Here is a 22,553-nt window from a genome sequence, read left to right as displayed (position 1 = left end):
CTCCTAGAACATCAGGATAGAAGTGGTGCAGGAAAAGCCTCAAGGGAAACTACGTGCTGTTACATAAAACATGATAGCAAGAACAAAACAGAGCAAACCTTTTATTTTTCAAGCTCTCACTTCTTAGGACATATATGTCGTTCAGGGTACAGTTATGTGGACCAACCAGCTTTGCAGCTGTGCTGTGTGTTATACTTCTTTTCTTTAGTCTACAAATTGCATAGCAAATAGCCTACTTACTTTTCAACCCTCATGTGCAATATCACTGAGTGTTGTTTTTCTCATATCCACCAGAAGGAATAGACAGAACACTCTCTTCGCCCTTGTGAAAATCTTTTAAATGCCCAGCAATAAAAGTTAAGGGAGTGGGTCACTGAAATGGGTTCTTTACATGTTTACTTCTTGGCTACATTGGGCTTGTCTTTAAGGATTATTATCATTAATCCTTGTATAGCATTATGTGGCATGGCATCTGGAACATGCTTGAAATTAACCTTTTTTCTATATTTATTGGGACTCAGTCCCAGGGCTCTTTGAACACTAGGCAAACACTCTACTTGATGAGCTACATCCTTAATACCCAACATTTTTTTGAGGAAAACTGAGTGACTAATATTTACCTTCTTCAAAGTATTTTAACTCTTGAAGTGTTGCGTACGTTTAGTTTGAGATAGCAAACCTATTTCTTCTTTTCAAGTGTTTCTTGTGAAATGAAGTATTAATTAAACATTTTCTTAGCTCTAGAATAAATTCCACTGTTTTCTCCATTACTTCCATTCCAATATATCGAAATTCAAGTTGTGAAGTAAAACATTCTGACTCATACATGGAGCCTTGCTCTGCAGAGAGCTTTCCGTTGGTCTTTTCTCTTCTGTTGTTTTGTCTTTGCTACATCATTTGCCTTTATGCTGTTTTCTTCATTTTCTGTTTAATTTTGACTTTTTTGGGGGACTTGGAATTTGAGTGACTGCTCCATAGTCTACAAGGAAACAAAAGTTAGCAATACTGTTTCTTTGGGAGATCAATCAACAAGAGTAGAATCCAGGAAGGAGGTAAAGCAAGATTTCAGGGAATCTCTTCTTTTTAGGCTCAGAAGATGCCATATTGGTCTATTAAAAGTTTCTGTGTTGATGACCTAGCTTGTCTAGATATACAGTTTCACAAATCAAAATGTCATATGCTCCGTACTGCTGCATACATGGGGAAAGAAGAGGTTGAAAAAAAAAAAAAACAAGAGGAAAGTGGTACCCAAAGTATCCATGAGATAATGAGATATGAGGAGGTGATGAATAAAACTGCTAAAAGCTCAGTTCTCAGCCAGAATCCTGAATTGTACTACAAGATCCTCTTTTGCATCTTAGGGGTCTATGAAGTTTTTAATATTTTTCTATTTTCATCAGCATTTTATAATTAGATAATGAATCTGTATTAATCATCATAATTCTGCAGGAGAATATCCTTTCATCCCTTGAACATTTTTAAAACACAACCAATCATTGAAACTTCACTATTCTTTTCTAAATCTCTACCTGTGCCACCTGCCTCCATCATATTCTCTCCTCCTAAAAGACCACTAGCTTGGAAAAAGATATGTAACATGTCTTTTCTGATGTCATAGATGGAGGCTTGGCTTCAGAAAAGACTCTCAGACAGAAGAACAGATGTAGCAAAGAGATGTTCTCTGGGCCTCAGTGTTTTGTTGATGAGTCCATGTGTGTACAAAGATCCCTTCACTTGCAGGTCTCTAGATGTCTTTCCAATCCAACCAGTCTTCATCAACTCAGGAGTCATCCTATATCTCTTGTCAAGATAAAGGTGAAGCCGGGCAGTGGTGGTGCACGCCTTTAATCCCAGCACTCAGGAGGCAGAGGCAGGTGAATATCTGTGAGTTCGAGGCCAGCCTGGTCTACAAGAGCTAGTTCCAGGACAGGAACCAAAAGCTACGGAGAAACCTTGTCTCAAAAATCCAAAAAAAAAAAAAAAAAAAAAAGATAAAGGTGAAGCCCAGAATGCTGAAGTGAGTACACATTTCCTATCTTCCTTTACTGAAAACACTTCCAATCAGTTGGAAGTGTTTACCTAATAAACCAATACTGATAGAATTTAAGCCACTTAGGTCCGTTATTTTATCAGGTCCACCTTTCTGTTCTATCACTCTGTCTGTTGATTTTCTACTATTTTCAAGGTATTTGATTCTCAGCTGTTTCTCCACTACCACATTTTATTGCCTGCCACACACTATCTATCATGATGATAATGGACTGAACCTCTGAAACTTTAATCGAGCCATCCCAATTCAACATTTTCTTTATATGAGTTGCTATGGTCATGGTGTTTTTTCACAGCAATAGAAATCCTAATTAAAGCCGTGATCAACTCATATCTGCTAGGATGGTTACAAGCAAAAGAAAAAAATTAGCATATATTCATGTTGGTATGGAGAAAAGGGAAAATTGTATGATGTTGGTAGTAATGCAAACAAAATGGAGAAAAACAATATGGAGATCCTTCAACATAAAAATAAAACATAACTGTTAGATTATCTGCCTTGTAATGAGGTGTGTGTGTGTGTGTGTGTGTGTGTGGTATAGATACAAATATTGTGGGTATATTCACAAAAGAAATTAAATTGGTATTCTGAAGAGATACCAATATATAGAATTAGCAAGTGTAAAGATGAGGAACACTGAGAGAATGAATTCCTCATTCCAAACTTTTGTTCTGTGGTAGAAGTAGTAGTTGTGTAGTTGTCCTGTTTTGTGGCATGTTCTCATATGTTCCAGATTATGTAGCTCATGATGGTCTTGAACTCCTGATGCAAGAGCCTCATCTCCTGAGTTCTGAGTATCACCACCACACCTGGGTGATTGGGTTCTAGTGATAGTACCAAGGACCTCATACACGGTAGGAAAGTTTGGTGACTCAGCACAAGGCAAAAGGTGGAATCACCAGCTACTGGTCAATATGTAGGATGGGAGATAAACCAGTGATACCAAGATGGTGAAGAATCTTTTAAACACATGGGAAGAATTACACTTGTTTTTACCCAGACAGTTGACTACCTAAAGGAAGTGGCATAATGAGGAAGAAGATGAGGAAAATAAAAGACAGAGCAAGGTCTGGGCATACAGGTGAAGGGTCTAAGTTATGAACTAGCCACAGAGAAGAAGAACCCTTGTTTTACAGGAAAAGTATATATATATGTGTGTGTGTGTGTGTGTGTGTGTAAATAGTGATTCCTAAGCCCTAGAACCAGTAAATTGCTTGGGGACACAGGTCTACATTTCTGCCTGCTAAGGGAGATCCTTTTCAACAGTCTACTCGGCCACTCTTGCTGAATCATTACCTGCTGGTTATTTATCCCACATCCAAAGGCAGTTACTGTAGTTAATGAATAAATAAAGCCTGGCAGGATCTGTTGTAAACACATAACTTCACAGAATACCAGACATCTCAACCTCTGAGTGTCCCCTACAGCTCCATCCCCCACAGTTGCTTAGCAGGCCAACCTGACATTTCTTGGCTGCAAATGCTTCTCAGAATGTGCAATTTCTCACTAATGCTAGGTAGAGGGGAGAAATAAGGTCAAACTCAGAGTACTCTTGCTGAATAGGGCTTTGGCAAGCCTAAAATCTTAAAATGCTTGCGGTAGGTAAATGAGGTGCAGATGGGAAATGAAGCCAATGCATGAGTGCATAATTCACTGGAGCTGCTGTCAATGGGATACATCTTAGCAAGTGACACTGGGAGAGCTTGGATTAAGTCACTATTCAAGTAGGTAAAATGACTAATTGTATCATTGATTTTTTTCTGCATGTCACTATACTTTGGGACATGCATATATTAGAGGTTTTCTTAGATTTAGACACCTAGAATTTCTGAGGGACAAGTAATATCCCATGTAGCATTTATACTTAAGATTTTAGATGGATTGCTTTTTTGATGATCATACTTTGTAACATTGTATAAAATATACATTTTTGACTTTAGATAAATTATAATAGTCTATTTCTAACACTTATATTATCTTGTGCAAACACCGAAAGTTTTTATTAATGTTTAACCATAAGAAGCTCAAGTAAAGAACCGTCTCAAGGTCCAAGCTGAGGTGTTCTGATGATTAGAGATCAGACTTCAAGGGAAAAAAAAATCCAAGACTGGAAGAAGAGATAGTAGAAAGTGGAAGCTGAACCTTCGTCCAGAGAATGTGGACCGAATATAAGATCTTAATCTTCTCCTATCTGGTGGCAGAACTCTGTGCTGAGACCCATTCTTTATCACAAAGAGAAGTGGATCCAGGACCATATTTCCCTCGAAATCACACCATTTCTGAAGGTGCTCGTCACAAAAGGGCCATTTTCCGAGGGCAATACTGTAGACTCTTTGGCTGTTGTGAAGACAGAGATGATGCCTGTGTCACTCCGTTCTATGAAGTCAATGCATTGTGTTACTGTGACAGCTTTTGTGAAAGGGAAAATCCTGATTGCTGTCCTGATTACAAGTCATTTTGCCGTGAAGAAAAAGAATGGCTTCCTCTCAAACAGCCTTTAGATCCAGAAGGTAGGTTTTGGGAATGTGTTTGAACATTTTCCTAGTCATCAGTTCTGATAGTTTTATCTATCCTCCTCTCCTCTCCTCTCCTCTCCTCTCCTCTCCTCTCCTCTCCTCTCCTCTTCTCTCCTCTCCTCTCTTCTCTCTTCTTCTCCACTCTCTTTTTCAGTGGAATGAAAATGATTATTTCAACAAATTTTGTTGGCTTTTTAAAGTTTCTTTGGTTCAAATACAGGGCTTCTGTACTATACTGACACCATTGGGAAAGCTCAGGTCTGAGTGTAGTAAGTATGGATTTGGATTCTGTTTTGAATTTTATTTCAACATACATGCTGTTTAAAACTTTCAGTTATGTACTCATCGTGACTCTCAGGCATTTGAGTGTAGCTTTCATAGAGAATTTTGTGAAATTTAAAAAGCTGATCATTGGACATTCTCCCAATGTAACATTTTACTTATTGTTTTGTCAGGCTCATGAAGCTGTGACATTAGAGAACATGGTATCAGCAATTATATTAAAACAAATTAAAGCAAAATAGAACTAGGCACTATCCTTACCTAGGGATAATAAATTCAAGTATGTTTTTGTCTTATTTCACCACTTCGGAAATTTTAAGTCTACTGGAGAGAGGTGTGCGAATGTGATTCAGCTGGTAGAATGCTCGCTTAGCTTGTATGATGTCTTGGGTTTGACCACATGCACCATACAAGTGGACATTGGTAGCACACTCCTGTTAGCCTAGCACTCTAGAGGTAGAGGAGGGATGATGACATGTGCAAGGTAACCTTCAGCTACACAGTGAGACTGAGGACAGCCTGAGTGGTATGACAGTCTATCTTTATTTTTATTTTCTAGTTTTCCAAGACAAGGTTTCTTTGTAGCTTTGGGGCCTGTCCTGAAACTAGTTCTTGTAGACCAGGCTGGTCTCGAACTCACAGAGATCCACCTGCCTCTGTCTCCTGAGTGCTAGGATTAAAGGCGTGCGCTACCTCCGCCAGGCTATGACAGCCTGTCAAAAACAAAAATCATTAAAGAAAAAGGAGGTCACATAGACTAGTCTTGTGAGTGTCTAAGACCCAGATAGTAAATAGAAATGACATGTGGGAAGGTAAGTAGAAGATTGGTATTTACTACCCAGATGCAATTATATGAGAATGGATATTAATTTTCGGAAGTTGCTATAACAAAACCCCCATGGACAAATGTACCCTATACACTTCCCTAGTTGAAGATCTCATAGCACCACATCTTTTCATCAGAAGTCTTTGCTTAATCAGAGCTCTGTCACACAATTATAAATGGCTCTAGAACTTGGAGTCTCTAAACGACTAGAACTCACAGTTAGAAGGAACTTTAAGACCCTAGTTTAATATAGAGATGGTATTGACTGCTCTTATTTTCAAATTAAATTAATTTGTAAGTTTTAAAAATGTATCTTTCAAAATATATTTATCATTTCAAATTGTCCACAGAATTGCCATTTAGTCCAGGTTTTAATTTTACCACCAGACTTCTTAGTAAATGTTTACTTTATTTTACAAAGTGGCAGATACTCTACTGTGCTTGAGACATCTAGTCTTCCTTGAATAATTCTTCACGTATCACTGTTGTGCCAGGCAATGTGAAAGGTCTTATTGTTATCACATTAGCCAAATTGGATGGGAAAGGAAAAAATGTAGGAAATTTACCGAGAGGCTGTAAATAGTGATGTATTCTTTTGAGAAAAGAATGCTTCTATGGACTGAGGAAATAGCTTCAATAATTAAATCACTTGCCTTGAAAGCTCTAACTCCTGTGTTTGACATCTAGAAGCCACATAGAAGAACAGGAATGATGGTATGTGTTTATGGTCTCTTGACTAGAAAGGCAGGGGTAGGAAGATGTCGGGGTTCAGTGGCCAGCTGGTCAATTGTACATCTTCCATAACAGAGACAGACCCTATCTTAAAAGTAAGATGATAGTTCCTGAGGCATGACATTGAGGTTAAACTCTGATCACCACACACACACACACACACACACAAATATGCCCACGCCCAAGAACACACACACAAATTGAGAGCTGTGAGAATATTAATATGTAGCCAGCTATATGCCTTCTGTCTCACTGGATGATGACCAAGCAAAAACATTCAAGCTGCCACATAATAAAGAAGGGGTTGAATTGGAGAACAGTTTGCACAAGAATGTTACAGACCTGAGCGTGAAGACCATAGCACTGTTTAACAACTGGAAGGAAGCCGTTGTTTCTAGAGAGTCATAATGAGGGAAGGGTGGGGGACAGGAGATCAGTTTGAGAGGTGACTATAAGTTATTGTATGTCAGATCATTTAGGTCATGTTAGGCATTTGGAATCACATTTATTTGCTAAAAGTTATCAAGAGATGCTACTTTGGAATGGGTATGAAGTGTCTCAGACGTGTAACCATGTAATCAGAGAGCTTCCCATTCTCAGAGGGCTCTCACGCTCAGTTGGTGCCATCTTGAAGCTCTTGATAATCTTTAAATATCAGGCCTCAGTCCTAAGTTTTGAATTTGTTCTCTACTAACCTATGCTTCAGATTTGAAGTTGTATGGGAGGGTGAGGAAACAAGGAGCATGGACAAGCCTTGCAGTCAGATGCTGTAAGAGCAGGAACTTTGAAAGACATAATCTTACCCTTAGAGGAACCCTGATACCCGAGGGCAGTATTTGTGAGAGGAATGTACTCAATCAACTAGAACCCAGGACAATAGAACTGAGACATAAGAGATGAATAGGTCATCTAGAGGATGAGTGAGCCGTGCAACATTTCAGTGTTTTCAGGGGTTGATGAGTTTGTAAGAAACTGTACAGTGCTGAATCAGTAACTAGGCAGGAGGGAAAGAAAGATTAGTTAGGGACATTGAGTATTATGGACTAGTTAGTGTTCAAGGTCTTATATTGCATACTGCCTCTCTATAGATGTGTATCTAGTCCACAGACAGTGATTTTGCAAAGTGAAATATGTTATTTATCCTCTGTACCAACTCCGGAAGAAGATAATTGAGTTAATTAAAGTCATTTAGGATACACTGTATACTTATATGCCATTATAAACCATGTGGACTGATTTTATATATCTGAACTATGAATTTTAAACTTCCTTCTGTTAAAGACAATGGTGGCTTTTGCTGTTGTCAGACTGCATGATATCTAAGGGTCTGGGTGTGTCTTTGTGCATGACTGGACCTCTGTGATGCCCCTTTCTTGTTATTTCCCTTCTGTTCTCTCCATAATGAATGGGTACCTGCAACCACGGCAAAGTCTGGGGCAGAGTCTCATGTAAAATTTCTCTTTCAAAACCAGTCTTAAAAATTGATAATTAAGCGCCGGGCAGTGGTGGTGCATGCCTTTAATCCCAGCACTTGGGAGGCAGAGGCAGGCGGATCTCTGTGAGTTCGAGACCAGCCTGGTCTACAAGAGCTAGTTCCAGGACAGGCTCCAAAACCACAGAGAAACCCTGTCTCAAAAAACCAAAAAAAATTGATAATTAATTTTGATAATTAAAAAATTATCAAAAAATTAGATAATTTTTGTGTGTTACAGAGGCATAATTAGCATTCCATCCCTTTGTAGTGGGCATATATGTAAAGGGTTCTCTAAGGAGATGCTTTCAGAAGTTTTTTAGTCATAACCCATAGTAATAAAATTTATAGCAAAACTGGGTTATTATATATGCTTATAAAAATTTTAAAAATTAATTGAACTTTGCCATTGTTGCAAATCATCCCATTCTGTTTTACTCTATCTTACAAATAATAATGCTTATCTTAAAACTAAAAATGCTTTTCCTGGTCTCAACATACTAAAATAACGTATTTGTATTTAAATTATTCTTTTCCAGTGTCATGGTATCATGTGCTTTTATCATAGTTTCCGCCAGTTACCCTCTTATTTACTTTCGCACCTCACAGAACCTCTTCTTTCCGTCAAATTCACCTCCTGTTTTCATGTGTGTGGGCCCACTGTATTTAGTTACTGTTGCCTTCATGAGCCTGGGTGCCGATTAATTACAGAAGTAAAGGGTGCTCACCAGAGCCTGTGTAGCTGAGGGGACTGTGACTCCTTATCCAGGTAGACACTGAAGTGTATAGATCTCAGAGATAATTGGGGCCTCATGTGTCCTTCCCTGCTCTGTGATAGACTGTTAACGTGCCCAGTCTTGAGCAGGTCTCATGCAAGCAGCCATTGCTCCTGTGAGTTTGTGGGTACAACCGTCACACCATGTCCAGTAGACAGCGTATTACAGCACTCCTCCCACCTCTGGTTCTTATATTTCCACTCCCTTCACATGTCTGCTCCTGAAACTGTGTGCTAATAACAACAAACAACAAACAAACAAAAAACACTGGGGATCCTAGCACTGGAACATGCACTGCTTCCTGGGTTTCAAGACTATCAATTCCAGTCTACTAGTCCCAATCTGGCACTGTATACAAATTCATTTACCTGATATTTTAAACACCCAGGGTTGCAACCTTTCCTTAGAGGAACAGTAGAAACTGGCTTCTCCCTGATTACTGATGGGTCTGAGCTTCTCTTCCTATCTCATATTGGGCTTTCTTCCCATGATTTGCTTCCGACCATGCACAGCTTCTCACTTACATATCTAGAACAGCAAGTTTCCTTTCTCTTTTTTCTTTCTAGGAAGACAGGATAGGTACTTAGCCCTTTAAAATAAGTTACTTTTCACTTAAAACAAGTTAAGCCTATGAGAATCATTGTTTAGGGTTTGTAAATTTTATTTAAGTTAAATTTACTTTTTAACTGACACAAAATGTAAATTTTAAGTATTAAGGGTGTAATGTGATGTTTTGTATGCATATATATTGCATAGCATTTAAATCAAGTTTAGCGTTTATCATTTGTTTATGTTTAAAACATTCAATTGCCTTTCTTCTAGTGAATGTGGCATACAGGTACATTGCTTTTGTCTGTTGGACCCCCACTGGGAAATAACACACCCAGGACTTCCTGTTCCTATTTAACTATGATGCAATACCACTTATCAACACTTTCTACATCTCCCCGCTCCTATTCTTCCACGTCTCTGGTCACAACATCATTGCACTTGTAAAGCTTGATATTACATCCAATAGTAGAGAGTATGTCTCCTCTTACTAAGACTATTATAAGAAGTCCTTAGTTAAAATAATTTTACAGTAGCCACATATATTATGCTAATTTATGATTTTCTTGCATTATTGGAGGATGAACCCAGGGCCTTAGGCATACTAGATAAGGGCTCTACCATTGAGTTGTAAGCCCAGTGATATATGTAGAGTTAGTTCTTGCTATCTTAGATAAATGTTATTTTCGTATTTGTTCAGATGGTACTTGTCAAATTTCTCAATTCTCTTTTTTAGAAATAATAATGCAGTTAATTATTGCAAGGAAGAAATTACAAAATAAATGTCAAGAATAATGGGAAAATGTTAGCTCTGTTTCTTCAAGACTAGTAACAGGTCCTGTAGATGTGTTATCTTCACAACTGCTAAATAAGAAGTTCTCTGCTAATACTTCAAAAAAATACTTTTACAAACTGTAAAAATGAAATTAATTATTGGAGTCAATGTGCTTGTATAACAGAAAATACCACTAAGATGGATTACAAGCACTTGGAATCAATGTTTTCACTATGGAATATAAATTACTAGCTACCGATGGGGAGCTGGAAGGCTGGACGATGCTGGGTCTTTCTGCTGGTTGTGAGTATGGGTGTCACTCTTTGGGAATGCATGTTGTTTCCACTCAACCATATCCTACAATCCCTATTTCTTCCCTGACCCTCTTTTCTCATTTAATGCAATTGCAACTATAGTTTCTGTGATTCGAATTCTGGCTCTGTCCAAAGCCCAACTAGCATAAGTGTAGACAGTAGCCCCGGGACACAACTGTATGTATTTTAGGTTTGAAAGACAGTGATTGCTTGGAAAGTAAAAGAAGGTTCAGAGATGCCTTTGTAGTTGAACTTGTTTATTCTATCACAATGAAATGATTTATAAAGGAACTATTAAAGTCAAATTATGTGACAATCTATATTAATAACTCAATGATAATGTATGGGCTCTTTATAGAGCTCTATGCCCAGAATCAGTTAGAGGTAGGATTCTTTTTGTAAGCATTATCCCAAATAGTGTATATTTGAATGTTGTATATAGGAAAAATTCACTTAATGCCACATGGTAACTTACTACACATCGTAGATGTTTTCCAGACCTTTTGAAAATACCATGCTTCTTATTAACCCTTGTATTCCTCTTTCTAATAGTAAGTAATATTATTGAGTACTTACTATTGCATGAAAGTTCCTGTACCCTTCAGGCTTTAATCTGTCCATTATTTTGTGCCCCCTTGTTTAATGGGGCAGCTACTCTACATGGATTGTGTAAGTAGCTATGGAAAGGGTATGATGCTTATTTTCTGTGTTCTAGTTACAGCACATGAAGATCACCTGAGCACCCTACTAAATATTGGTTCATTTAGTATCAAATTATTCCCAGAAAGTTTTTATGTTTTTTGAATGACAGATTTATGAAATTAAATAATAATCTTATTTCTGTATAATTGTAAAGAATAAATGCATTTTCAATTATTTATTTTAATTTTTTGATAGTGTAATATAATGACATAATTTCCTTCTTAAGTTTCATCCATTCAAACCCTTCTATCTGTTTCTCTTTGCTCCTGTCTAAACTAAATTCATGGCCTCCTTTTTTCATTACTTGTTGACAACTTCTATATCTATATCTATCTATGTGTAAATATCTATCTATCTATCTATCTATCTATCTATCTATCATCTATCTGTCTATCTATCTATCTATCTATCTATCTATCTATCTATCTATCTATCATCTATCTATCTATCTATCTATCTATCTATCTATCTATCTATCTATCTCACATACACATTCCTAAATACAACCTACTCCATCTAATGCTACTTCCATGTGTATGTTTTCATGACTATTTGGTATTGGATAGCCAATTGTTGTACTCTTCCCTAGGTATGACTATTTCTCCTCCTCTCAGCATCTCTTAGTTGTCTATAGTTCTGTGTGTAGGGCTGAGGCTTCACGGGCTTTCTCCATTCATGTTAGCATGTCTGTTTGTATCATCCTCGTTAAGCCCATGTCTAGGCAGTCATATTAGTGGGCTTGACATCGACATTCTCAGGAGACAACCTCACAACAAACTCCCTGGTCCTTTGGCTCTTATAGTCTTCCACCCATCCCTCACAATGGTCCCTGAGACTTAGGCTTAGGAGTTGTGTTCTAGATATAGTTGGGACTGGGCTCCATAACTCTGCGTTTTCATCAGTTTGTTTTTTCTGTAATGGTCTCTATTGCAAAGAGACATTTGGTAGATGAGGAGGAAAGGCCCAATTTATTGTGGGTCTAAGGACAAATATTTAGAATGCAGTTAGAGGTTATGGTGATTTAGTAATGTTATGGTTCTCCTTCAAGATCCATTCCTATTAGAAATTGATATCTAGAAAATTTTCATGTTTTTGAATGCAATATTCATCAAGTAATATTTTGATACAGTTTTAACTTTTCATTTGTTTTAGTTTTGAGATAATATAATTATAACACTTCTCCCTTCCCTGTCTCCTTCTACACCCTCCTATACACTCTTTCCTTCAAACCCATGGCCTTTTTTTCATTGTTATTACATATACATATATGATATATGATATATATATATATTTCTAAATGTAAGCTTCTCAGTCCATATGAAGTTTTTTTTGTGTGTGTGCTTATGACTTCAAAACTGACAGTTTGGCAGTGGATAACCAGTTGGTTTTGGTTTGCTCTTCCTTGGGGACGACCGCCTTTCCCGCTCCCAGCTTTCTTTTGTTGCCTATAGTTATTTATCCATATAGTTTTAATGAATAAACACATTTTAAGAAGCATGTTTTTTTTTTTCATGCATGAGGTGGATGCTAAACTGTCTTTGTCAAATAGTGAAACATCATTTTCTCATTTTCAGGTAACTTACATTTTTTTTCAAGGTGACAGTTTGGTAAAAGCTATTGATGGTATTTAAAGCTTTTAGTGTACCCTTGAAGTAAGCATTGATGTGCTAATAGAAGAGTATTATATTCTTAATTTATAGCATATAAATTTATTATATTATAATTGTATTATATTATTTATATTATAAAGTCTCACATCTTGAAAAACATAAGATCTATGTAAGTAAGAAGATTGTAGCGTATGGAACAACTAGAACTGTTGTAAAGGAGTAATAATCTGGTGACCTACATGGACAACAGTGTAACCCCACAGCATCGTCTGGAAGGTAGATTGTCCTGCAGTGGTTAATAAATATAATGTGCCAGAAAAGATAAGTATGGGGCTTGTAAAAACAATAAATGATATTGGGAACAATCATTGAAATCTCTCAGAAAATTAATAATCATGTAAGATTATGCCTATCTAAGTGCTTGCATTTTTTTAAGTCACAGTTTCAACGAAATATAATTATCTCCTACTTTGAGATTAGGTTTTGCTTTGTTTTGCACTCTAGGCTTTAATTCTTGGACTCAGTTAAATCTCTTGCCTCAGTTTCCAGAGTACTATGGATCCAGGTGAACCTTAGGTCAATTTACTATCAGTTTGCATATTAATATTATAAAATAAGTTATAATTCACTCTCTTCTCTCACTGACAAAAAAGACCAACTTTCACCTTTGTAGCCTAAGCTGACCTGTATAGATCACACAGGTCTTAAAGTCAGCAAGTTTTCCAATCGAAGCCTCCCTCCTTCTTACTGGGATTACAGGTATGAGGCTGTAATGCCTGACTCAGCTACAGTGCTGCAGATACAATAAGTGTATCCATACTTTTCCTATTTAAAACATGTAGTCCATTCTGAAAAGTAATTGCTACCTCTTCAACACCAATTTTTGCTTGAGAGGGGAATATTTCAAAGATTTCAACCCAGAGATATATTTTAGGTAGAATTTATGTTCCAGAGAGAACCTTTACTCCATTCATTATGGATAGGAGTAACTAATTACTCATTTCAATTGGTAGAAAAAAAGCTCACATTAGACTATAATTGCTCTCAAGAAAGGTAGTTTTTCCCTCTTGTTTTGTCTTCCTTTGGAAAATAATTTGTTGAAAAGAGCACTACATGAAATTGAAGAAATGTATGAAATAGGCCGGGCGGTGGTGGCACACGCCTTTAATCCCAGCACTTAGGAGGCAGAGGCAGGCGGATCTCTGTGAGTTCGAGACCAGTCTGGTCTACAAGAGTTAGTTCCAGGACAGGCTCCAAAACCACAGAGAAACCCTGTCTCGAAAAACCAAAAAAAAGAAATGTGTGAAATAAACTAAAAAAGAAAATAGTTATGATTTACATTAATTTTTCATGTGCAAAGCAATTTTTTTGTTTCCAGGTTTTCTCTATATTGTATGTTTCCTACATTATTACACAGTGATTTATTAGCTTCATATGACCAAGTTACATGCTGGTTTCTATTTCTGTCCTGAGAAGTGTTTAAATAAAAAAAACTTGATATTTAGCATTATCTTAAGGAATAAAGATAAATATATCAATTTTATATAAGATGGAAGCAAGACATACATTAATTACATCCTTTCCTTTCTTACGTGCAGCATTGTATCTAGTAACTTGAGAATTTCAAATTTCAAATACAGAAAACAGTGATAGTGACAGACTTAAAAAAACCACCAGCATGGGCAAATAAACCATACACACACACACACACACACACACACAGACACATACATACATGCACACACACACATACATGCACACACGTGTGTGTGTTTACCACTGACATATTTGAATTCTTGATTTGAATGAGTTCCTTTATCCCTTTGCAACTTCTGTAACATTAGAATGAAGATCAATGGCAATCAAAGTCTCAAATTCTGCTACACATATTGACCATTCCAAAAAAATGCATTGGTGATAAACACAAGCAAATTCACATAACCTCTCTGAGCTGGGTGAAATTTCAAGTCTTTGTCCTGTTAGGAATTCATTTCTTGAAAAAAAAATTACTGGAGGAACACATGCTCCTGTCACAGAGGTTCTATTACCGTTGGAATAGGGATCAATTCGGCAAATCTTCTCAAATGATATGACTGTGTGCAGGAAAAGCTCAATCTGAGGGTACGAGGTCCACAATTGTGTACAATTTGTCCTTAAGGAAATATAGATAAATATGAACTCTGAGTTGAGAGGTACAATGTGACACTGAAATATTTTAGTTCACCACATAAATTGGATGCTGTTAACTTAACCAATGTGAGCTATTTAGATCCACTGTGCTTATTAAAAAGCCACTACTTTTACCAATAAAATCCCATTTTTTATATTCACTATGCTAATTCTGGTGCTGAAAATGTGGATAAGGTAAGCATTCAAAGCAGCTAGCCTCAAGTCTGGCCTCTTAGAATGCATGCTAGGGCATACCCCTGGGGTGCAGATTCCTGATTACAGCAAGTGACTGTCTTTCCTCCGGTGCAGCTTCAGCCTGCACAGATATTTATAACACAAGGTGATGAAGTGTCTTAAAGTAAATCACAGACACCATATTATTATCTTTCCTTGAGGCAACAAGACCAACTATTTCCCTCTTCACACTTTTGATTTACCTAATTCTAAAAGCTGTTAAAGTTGTAAGACTCCCTTAATTTCAGTAGTCATTAGATTTATTTTTAATTTAATATAATGTTTTTGACAAAACTGTTATATGAATGATATGTAAAAATAATTGGGCAAACTCGCTTGAATATAATTCATATACATTTTAACTGAAAACTGGTACTGTTTTATGCTTCCATCATTATAGAATTAGCCCTGTTTTAGTTCCATCTTGGTTCTCATTTCAGTTGAACTGATTCCCTCTTGTGACCTTGGAGTCCTGGAGTACCTTTGTCAAGTGCTCCTTTGTATTACAATCCTCCCCCTCCCCCCCCCACACCTCAGTCTTCTAAATGCAATTAAAAAGTTTTTAAATTTAATTTTAAGAAGACCTTTCCCTTTCTCTGTTCTTTATAATTTTTTTGTTTTGTCCATTTAATGGCAAAATATCTGAAAGAAATGATTTTGCTTTCTTTCTTTCAAGTTCCTCATCAACTTATTCTGACAGGCTTTCTCTCGTTGCTATTCTTCTGACCCCTTTTTAATGAGGCTGTTGACAGCTTCTCCAGCATTGAATGATATGTCCAGATTTTTGCTTTCTCGCTCTTGATCTCTGGCAATGTTGTGCATGACTGGCTGTACTGGTTTGTTTTCCATTACTTGATAAACATTGATAAACAGCATAAAAAAAGGAAGCTTTGAGAAGAAAGGGTTTATTTCATTTGACAACTTAAAATTTATCATCTCAGGGGGTCATAGCAGGCATTCAAGGCAGAAACCGTGAGGCAGGAACCAAAACAGAAGCCATGGAGGAGTGCTACTTGCTGGCTTGCTCCTCATTGCTTTCTCAGTTTTTTTTTTTATGCCCTCTGTCTATTGGCACTGCCCACTGTGATCCTCCCACATCAATTATTACTCTAAAATTGTCCCACAGACTTGCCTACAGGCCACTGTGTTGGAGATATTTTCCCAGTTGAGGGTTCCTCTTCCCACATGACCCTGGATGTGTCAAGCAACAAGAACAACACCACTAGACCCTGTGCCAGCCATTTTGCTCATAAGAAATTCCTTTCTTTCAAATTCAACCTCTATTGAATTTCCTGTTTCCTTACAGGCCATTCATTCTTAGTTTCTTCTGAATGTTTCCCATCCGGTATGCTTTGAGCTCAGCCCTAGACAATTTTTTCTTGCTTAAACATACTGCTGAAATAGACATGTAGTCTCAGGTTTTAAGAAATACATAATGTATATGTATTCCTGGATTTCTATATACTTCTATCAATTCCCCTACTGAGATGCCTAGTCTAGATTTAATATAAATCTAAAGTATACCAAGCAGAACTGAAGCCTTCCTGTGTGTTAAGTAAGTACTCTACAACTGACACAAACCTCTAGCCTTAGAAATCTTTATCTCATGGCACTGTCTGATTCTGTATTCTAGGAATAGCTGGATGAATTCATTATCAAAACTACCTTACCTGGGTAGTAATTAAACTCTGTACTTAAAGTTAAATCTCCCTTTTATTTGAGTTTATCTTTTTGAAAAATGCCTGGTCAATGATTATAGGACATTGAACACTTTCCTTATTATCATGATTCATCATTGGTCTCTTTTGGATAGTTCACATAACTTTATAAACCAGTTATCAATCAATTTCAGTAAATAGTTAAGAGGCATTTGGATCTCTTCTTCATATTTCTCTTCTTTTCTTAAGTATTTTTCACTTAGTATATTTTAATCATGTTTCTCATACCTCAACTCTTCTCATATCATCTCTACCTCTGTACCCATCCAACTCTTCGGTCTCTTTGCTTTCTCTCGCCCTCAAAAAACCCATAGAAACAGAAAATCAAAGCAAACAAACAAATACAATAAGACTAAAAATGGCCAAACCAAACAAAATGTAACAAAAATCTCACATGCAAAATATCATGGTGTTCACCTTATGTTGCCTAACTACTCTTGATCATGGGGCCTGCCCTGAAGTGTGATTGATATTCTCAGTGATGTATCATTGTGGAAAGCTTATTTTTCCTTTGTAAGCGGCTATCAATTGTAAATAACTTCTTGGTTAGAGGTGAACTCCTGTGCCCATGTCCCTCACAGTGCTGGGACTTGGTCAGGCTTGAACCTGTACAGGTGTTTGCATGCTGCTGGGCTCTCTGTGGATGCATTTGTGTGTTAGTCCTGCCATGTCTGGAAGATACTGTTCTTCTCGAGTTATTCGCAACCTCTGGCTCTTATTATCTTTTTGCTGCATCTTCCTCACAGTTCCCTGAGCATTGAAGGGACGGGTTTCATGAGACATGCCATTTAGGAAAGAGGACTGGTGCGGGAAAATTGTATTTTGTCAATCCTGTTTTAAATAAACGCTGATTGGCCAGGCAGGAAGTATAGGCGGGGAAACCAGACAGGAAGTAGAAATTCTCCTATGCAATGAGAATAGGAGAATTCTGGGAAGGAGGAAGTTAATTCTTCCCACTCCTGCCCAGACCACCGAAGCAGCAGGATGTGATCTGCCCCACTGAAAAAGGTACAGAGCCACATGGCTAACATAGATCAGAAAAATGGGTTAATCAAGATGTGAGAGTTAACCAGTGAGAGGCTAGAGCTAATGGGTCAATCAGCTTATAATTTATGGAGACCTATGTGTGATTTTCTTTGGGGCTAAACAGTTGTGGGGTACCAGGCGGGACAAAAACCCCGACAACAAGCAGGCCCCATTCATGTTACAGAGGACTGAAAACTATTCTCTCGTTCTCTGCAAACTGTTCAGCTGTGGGTCTTTGTAGTAACTTTCATCTTTTCTGATGGAGGACTGAGCCGGGAACTCATCGATGGGCAGAACAAATTGTCAGTAGGAGTCACTGTATTACTATATTTCTTCAGCAGGATAATAGTGGTAGTAGGTTACTCCTAGGCCCATGGCCGATATAGTCACAGGGTTTTGGCCTCATTAACATTGTCAGGGTTCCCTCTATTAGAATGGACCTTAAATCTGATCAGAAAGTGGTTGGTGGCTACCCTCCTAACATTTTGGCAGGTTGGTATTGTAGATTGCAAATGTTTTGGGTGGGTGACATGAGCATTACTTTTCTTCTCAGGTAGCATGTGGAGTACCTCCCAGAACAATGAGCACTAGTCAGTAGGGGTGAAGATTCTATTTGGGACACATCTTGATTCCTCTGTGTTTGATCACATAAGGAAATATTGTCTTCAGTAATAGGGTCTTACGATAAGTCTGATAAGACTTTGAAGAATGCTCGATAACCTTGGCAAAAAGCCTGTGACTCTTGGGAAGAGATCCTTTGGCTAATGACTCATAAAAGTATAGCCCTAGGTCTTGCCCTGTAGGTTTTACTTGGTGGCATGTTCTACTTGGGATATTATCACCCGTTATTCAGTATTCATTTAAAATCCTTTCATAAATATTTTAGGAGGCTTCTGTGGTCATAAGTTCCCATATGATTTTTTAGCAGAACTTATGTTTATTTAATATACACAAATGATAAATGAACAGAGTATGCTCTGCAAAAATATGAAGCTATATCTTTGGTGATAATGTACTTTATTGATTTTTATTGAGCTCTACATTTTTCTCTGCTTCCCTCCCTGCCTCTCCCCTCCCATTCCACCCTTTCCCAAGGTCCCCATGCTCCCAATTTACTCAGGAGAAATCTTCTTTTTCTACTTCCCATGTAGATTAGAACTATATATGTCTCTTTTAGTGTCCTCATTGTTGTCTAAGTTCTCTGGGATTGTGATTTGTAGTTTTTTTCTTTGCTTTATGTTTAAAAACCACTTATGAGTGAGTACATGTGATAATGTACGAGTTTTCCAAAGGTTTTCACTGTTGTTTTTCCACATAGTCCCTCCTTTACCTTGCCTACATATCCTCTCCCCATTTAGATCCCCTATTCTAGTTTCCTCTAAATATCTCCACAATGCTGCATTCTATCACCCCTTTATTAGAAGAGCCTTACCTCCCCTCTTCTCCTGTCCCTTCCCAAGTGCCCAACCTCAGTGATTATTTGGATTGTAGCATACATACTGAAATCTGAAAATCTAGACTCCAAATATAAGAGAAAATATGTGATATTTGTCTTTGTGGGTCCATGTTACTTCACTCAGGATGATATTTTTTCTTGCTTCATCTCTTCACATGCAAATTTCCTAAGTTTGTTTTTCTTAATAGCTGAATAGAATTCTTTGTGTAAATATACCACATTTTCATCATCCATTGAACAGTTGATGGGTTTCTGGGCTGTTCCCAATATCTGGTTATTATAAATAGAGCAGCAATGCACATGGACGAACAAGTGTCTCTCCAGAAAGATGGGCAGTCCTTTCAGTATGTGCTTAGGAATGTGTCAGCTGGATTGAGAGGTAGATCTATTCCAAGCTTTCTGAGGAGTTACCACATTGATTTCCATAGTTTTTTTTTTTTTTTTTAAATTCAGGATTGTTTTAACTATCTGATATTTTGTGTTTCCATATGAAATTGAAGAATTTTTTTTTCAATTTCCGTGAAGAGTTGTGTTGGAGTTTGTATGGGGGTTGCACTGACTCTGTAAATTGCTTTTGATAAGGTGGCTATTTTCACAATATTATGTCTACTAATCCACAGACATTGAGTGTCTTTCTATTTTCTGGTGTCTTCTTTATTCTCCAAGGTACTTAGTTCTTCATGAAAAATGGCTGCAATTTTACTGATTTCATGATTTTTATTCTCATGAGCCAAAACACTGGAGAAAAGGTATTTTTCAGGTGAATTCAGCTAAACTGTATTGTATTGTCATTATGATTTTGAGCTCAGGTCATTTGTCAACTGATAAGATCTGATTAAAATTTAAAAATAGAAATACCATAAATTGACTCATGTTTATACACTACTAATTTAAACATTTTGAAAGCAAAGTTAGTGATTAATTTTTTGATAATCTAATTTTCACTTCTTACCATCCTATTTTGCAATGTAATGTCAACTGTAAAAACAGAATCTCACAGAAGGAGCATAGAAGAATTTGATAAATAAACCTTAACACAAACCAAATGGAGACTGCTATCAGATTGGCACTAACTAGTTTTCCACGTTCTGTCAACTAATGACCATCATAGATGGCTTGTCATGTAAATATAGTTTCTTCAGTTCAGAATTTTCACTTGTTTGCTTGTCTTGTTATCAGGTTGCTCCAGAGGTAACCAACATTATGAAGAAGGATCAGTAGTTAAGGAAAACTGCAACTCCTGGTAAGTAATCTAAGTGGCACAGAACAGAGCTCTATTTTCTGTGTATTTCTTCAGGAATGAGGAACTCTTCTAATTAAAGCATACATTTAAATGCATCTAGGCAAAAAGAAATCACATGCTGTAAGACATTCATTTTCAGAAGCATGAAATTAATTTTGGCAATGTAATTATGTGTATATTTAACGCAAGCCTTAAATTGGATGTTTTATAGAAAGCTTTCTCCATATATCAAGTACTCATTAAGCATATTCTAAATTATATATGTTTTGATAGACTGCTGACAAAATGTGATTTTGTTTTTCGGGATTATTTTGAGCATAGTAAGTACACATGAAAACATGCTGCTTAAATTGTATTAGCCTTCAGGAAAAATTTCAAATATATGTATATCAAATCTGTATTTTAATTTGATTTAGACTTCAGTGAATATGGGGTCATGCATTATGTAGTTACTTCAGAGGATAAGAGCACATTGACTAGCACCTAATTCAAGATTTATGATTTATTTTCTCCAACAATCAAACAACAATATGGCTAACATTAATCAAAAAATTTGTTCCATGACTTACTTAACAATGTAACAATAGTAACTCTTGTTCTGAAAACATATTCTGTAAAGGTCAAAGGACTTTTGTAATATTTTTTTTTTTGTCTTTACAGTACATGCTCAGGACAGCAATGGAAATGTTCCCAGAATGTGTGCCTTGTTCATCCGGAGTTAATTGACCACATAAATAAAGGGGACTATGGGTAAGTTCATCTTTCAGTATAGGACTCTTGTCGTTCTCTCTTTCTCAGAAGACATACTGTGTGTCGTTGACTTGTAACCATGACTATTAATTATAGAGAAAGATTGGGAAAGAAAATGAGAGTTTTAGAAACATGTGCATTTCATGTGTACAAGGTGAACATTAAATGGTTAAAATACAATGTGTACATAAAATGAAAGCATAGATGTTAGCCTTAGAGCACTAGGAAATATCAGTGTCACTGTGTGGTGGTGGGATACTGAGAGAACATGCATAGCACATGGGATAGGTAAAATTAGAAAGCTGAAAAGTTCAATTCAGTTTAATCATTTCCTTCTTATTGTTGCATTAACCAAGCCAAAACATGCTCAGCTTTCCTAGGTAGGGTATGAACTCAGTCAGATGGTGCACTGCATTGCCAACACTGTAGTGTAGCACTAATCTGCAGTTTCTTGGAAATGACTGACATTCAACCAATTTTACTTACATTGACATCAAATGGTATGTGGAGGTGTGCTATGTTGCTAGCAATTTTAAGATAGAAAAATGACCAGGAAATGCTAGGAAAAAACCGTGCTCAGCTGAAGACTATTAAATTTGGTTGCTTCTCCACTTACATATATGGGAATCTGATGTAGGCACCCACATTTGTTTTCATTCCAGAACTGAATGAAAGGGTAATAGCTTGGAGAATCTATGGCTTAACATTTCTCCACTGCCACTGGCCAGTCTATGTGCCATCGATAACATTATTGACGTTCTGCAAAATGCCAAACATAAAAAGACCATGTTGAAGCAACTAGAAAAGTGAAGTAATGCATTTTTAAGGACCTTTTGAACAAAATGACATTTTTAGAAGTCCGTGTGTATGGATGAGGGTGGGAGTAGGATGGTTGTGATGCTCATGCTATAGCTCATGTCTGATATTAAAGCAAAACTTGGGGGGGGGGGGTTTTCCACCATGTAGTCCCCTGGGATTGAGCTCCCTATGTCTGACTTGGTAGTAAGTTCTGTTACCTATTGACCTATCTCAAAGGCCCCTGAGATACATTTTTAAAATATAAGTACTATTTCTTTCAGGTATAAAATTTTATGTCTCCCAGAACAATGCTAACACTGAATTTCAATGTACCTGAGTATTTTCTTGGAAGACACAAAGTACAGAAAGTCACATTTTTTTGACATTAGCACTCTGAAGTCATTCTCAAGTTCTCTGTGTGATGTGTTTGTTTAACCAGTGTTTTAGGTGATAGCTTGATGACATTTGAGTATTTCTAGGGAAACCAATTATGGTTTTCTGTGCCTAAATTATATCCAAATCATTTAAAAGACATAACAAACACAAGAGTATGTGT

The 22,553-nt window shown here is 37.0% G+C and overlaps 1 protein-coding gene across 2 annotated transcripts in view; it reads left to right on the top strand.

Annotated features, from left to right (window-relative positions):
* The first annotated feature begins 4,180 nt into the window (after nt 1–4,180).
* Tinag (tubulointerstitial nephritis antigen) overlaps nt 4,181–22,553 on the top strand; it is an 81,513-nt gene continuing 63,140 nt past the window's right edge. For both annotated transcript variants that reach the window (XM_057768171.1, XM_057768172.1), the window contains exons 1-3: nt 4,181–4,560; nt 20,386–20,449; nt 21,110–21,199. In XM_057768171.1, the coding sequence (XP_057624154.1) occupies nt 4,206–4,560; nt 20,386–20,449; nt 21,110–21,199 (509 nt within the window). In that variant the 5' untranslated portion in view covers nt 4,181–4,205. The remainder of the gene's footprint in view (nt 4,561–20,385; nt 20,450–21,109; nt 21,200–22,553) is intronic.

Source organism: Chionomys nivalis, chromosome 4 (genome assembly GCF_950005125.1).
Source record: "Chionomys nivalis chromosome 4, mChiNiv1.1, whole genome shotgun sequence".
NCBI lineage: Eukaryota > Metazoa > Chordata > Mammalia > Rodentia > Cricetidae > Chionomys > Chionomys nivalis.
The sequence above is the reverse complement of the archived record's forward strand: the minus strand, read 5'-3'. Positions and strand labels throughout refer to the sequence as shown.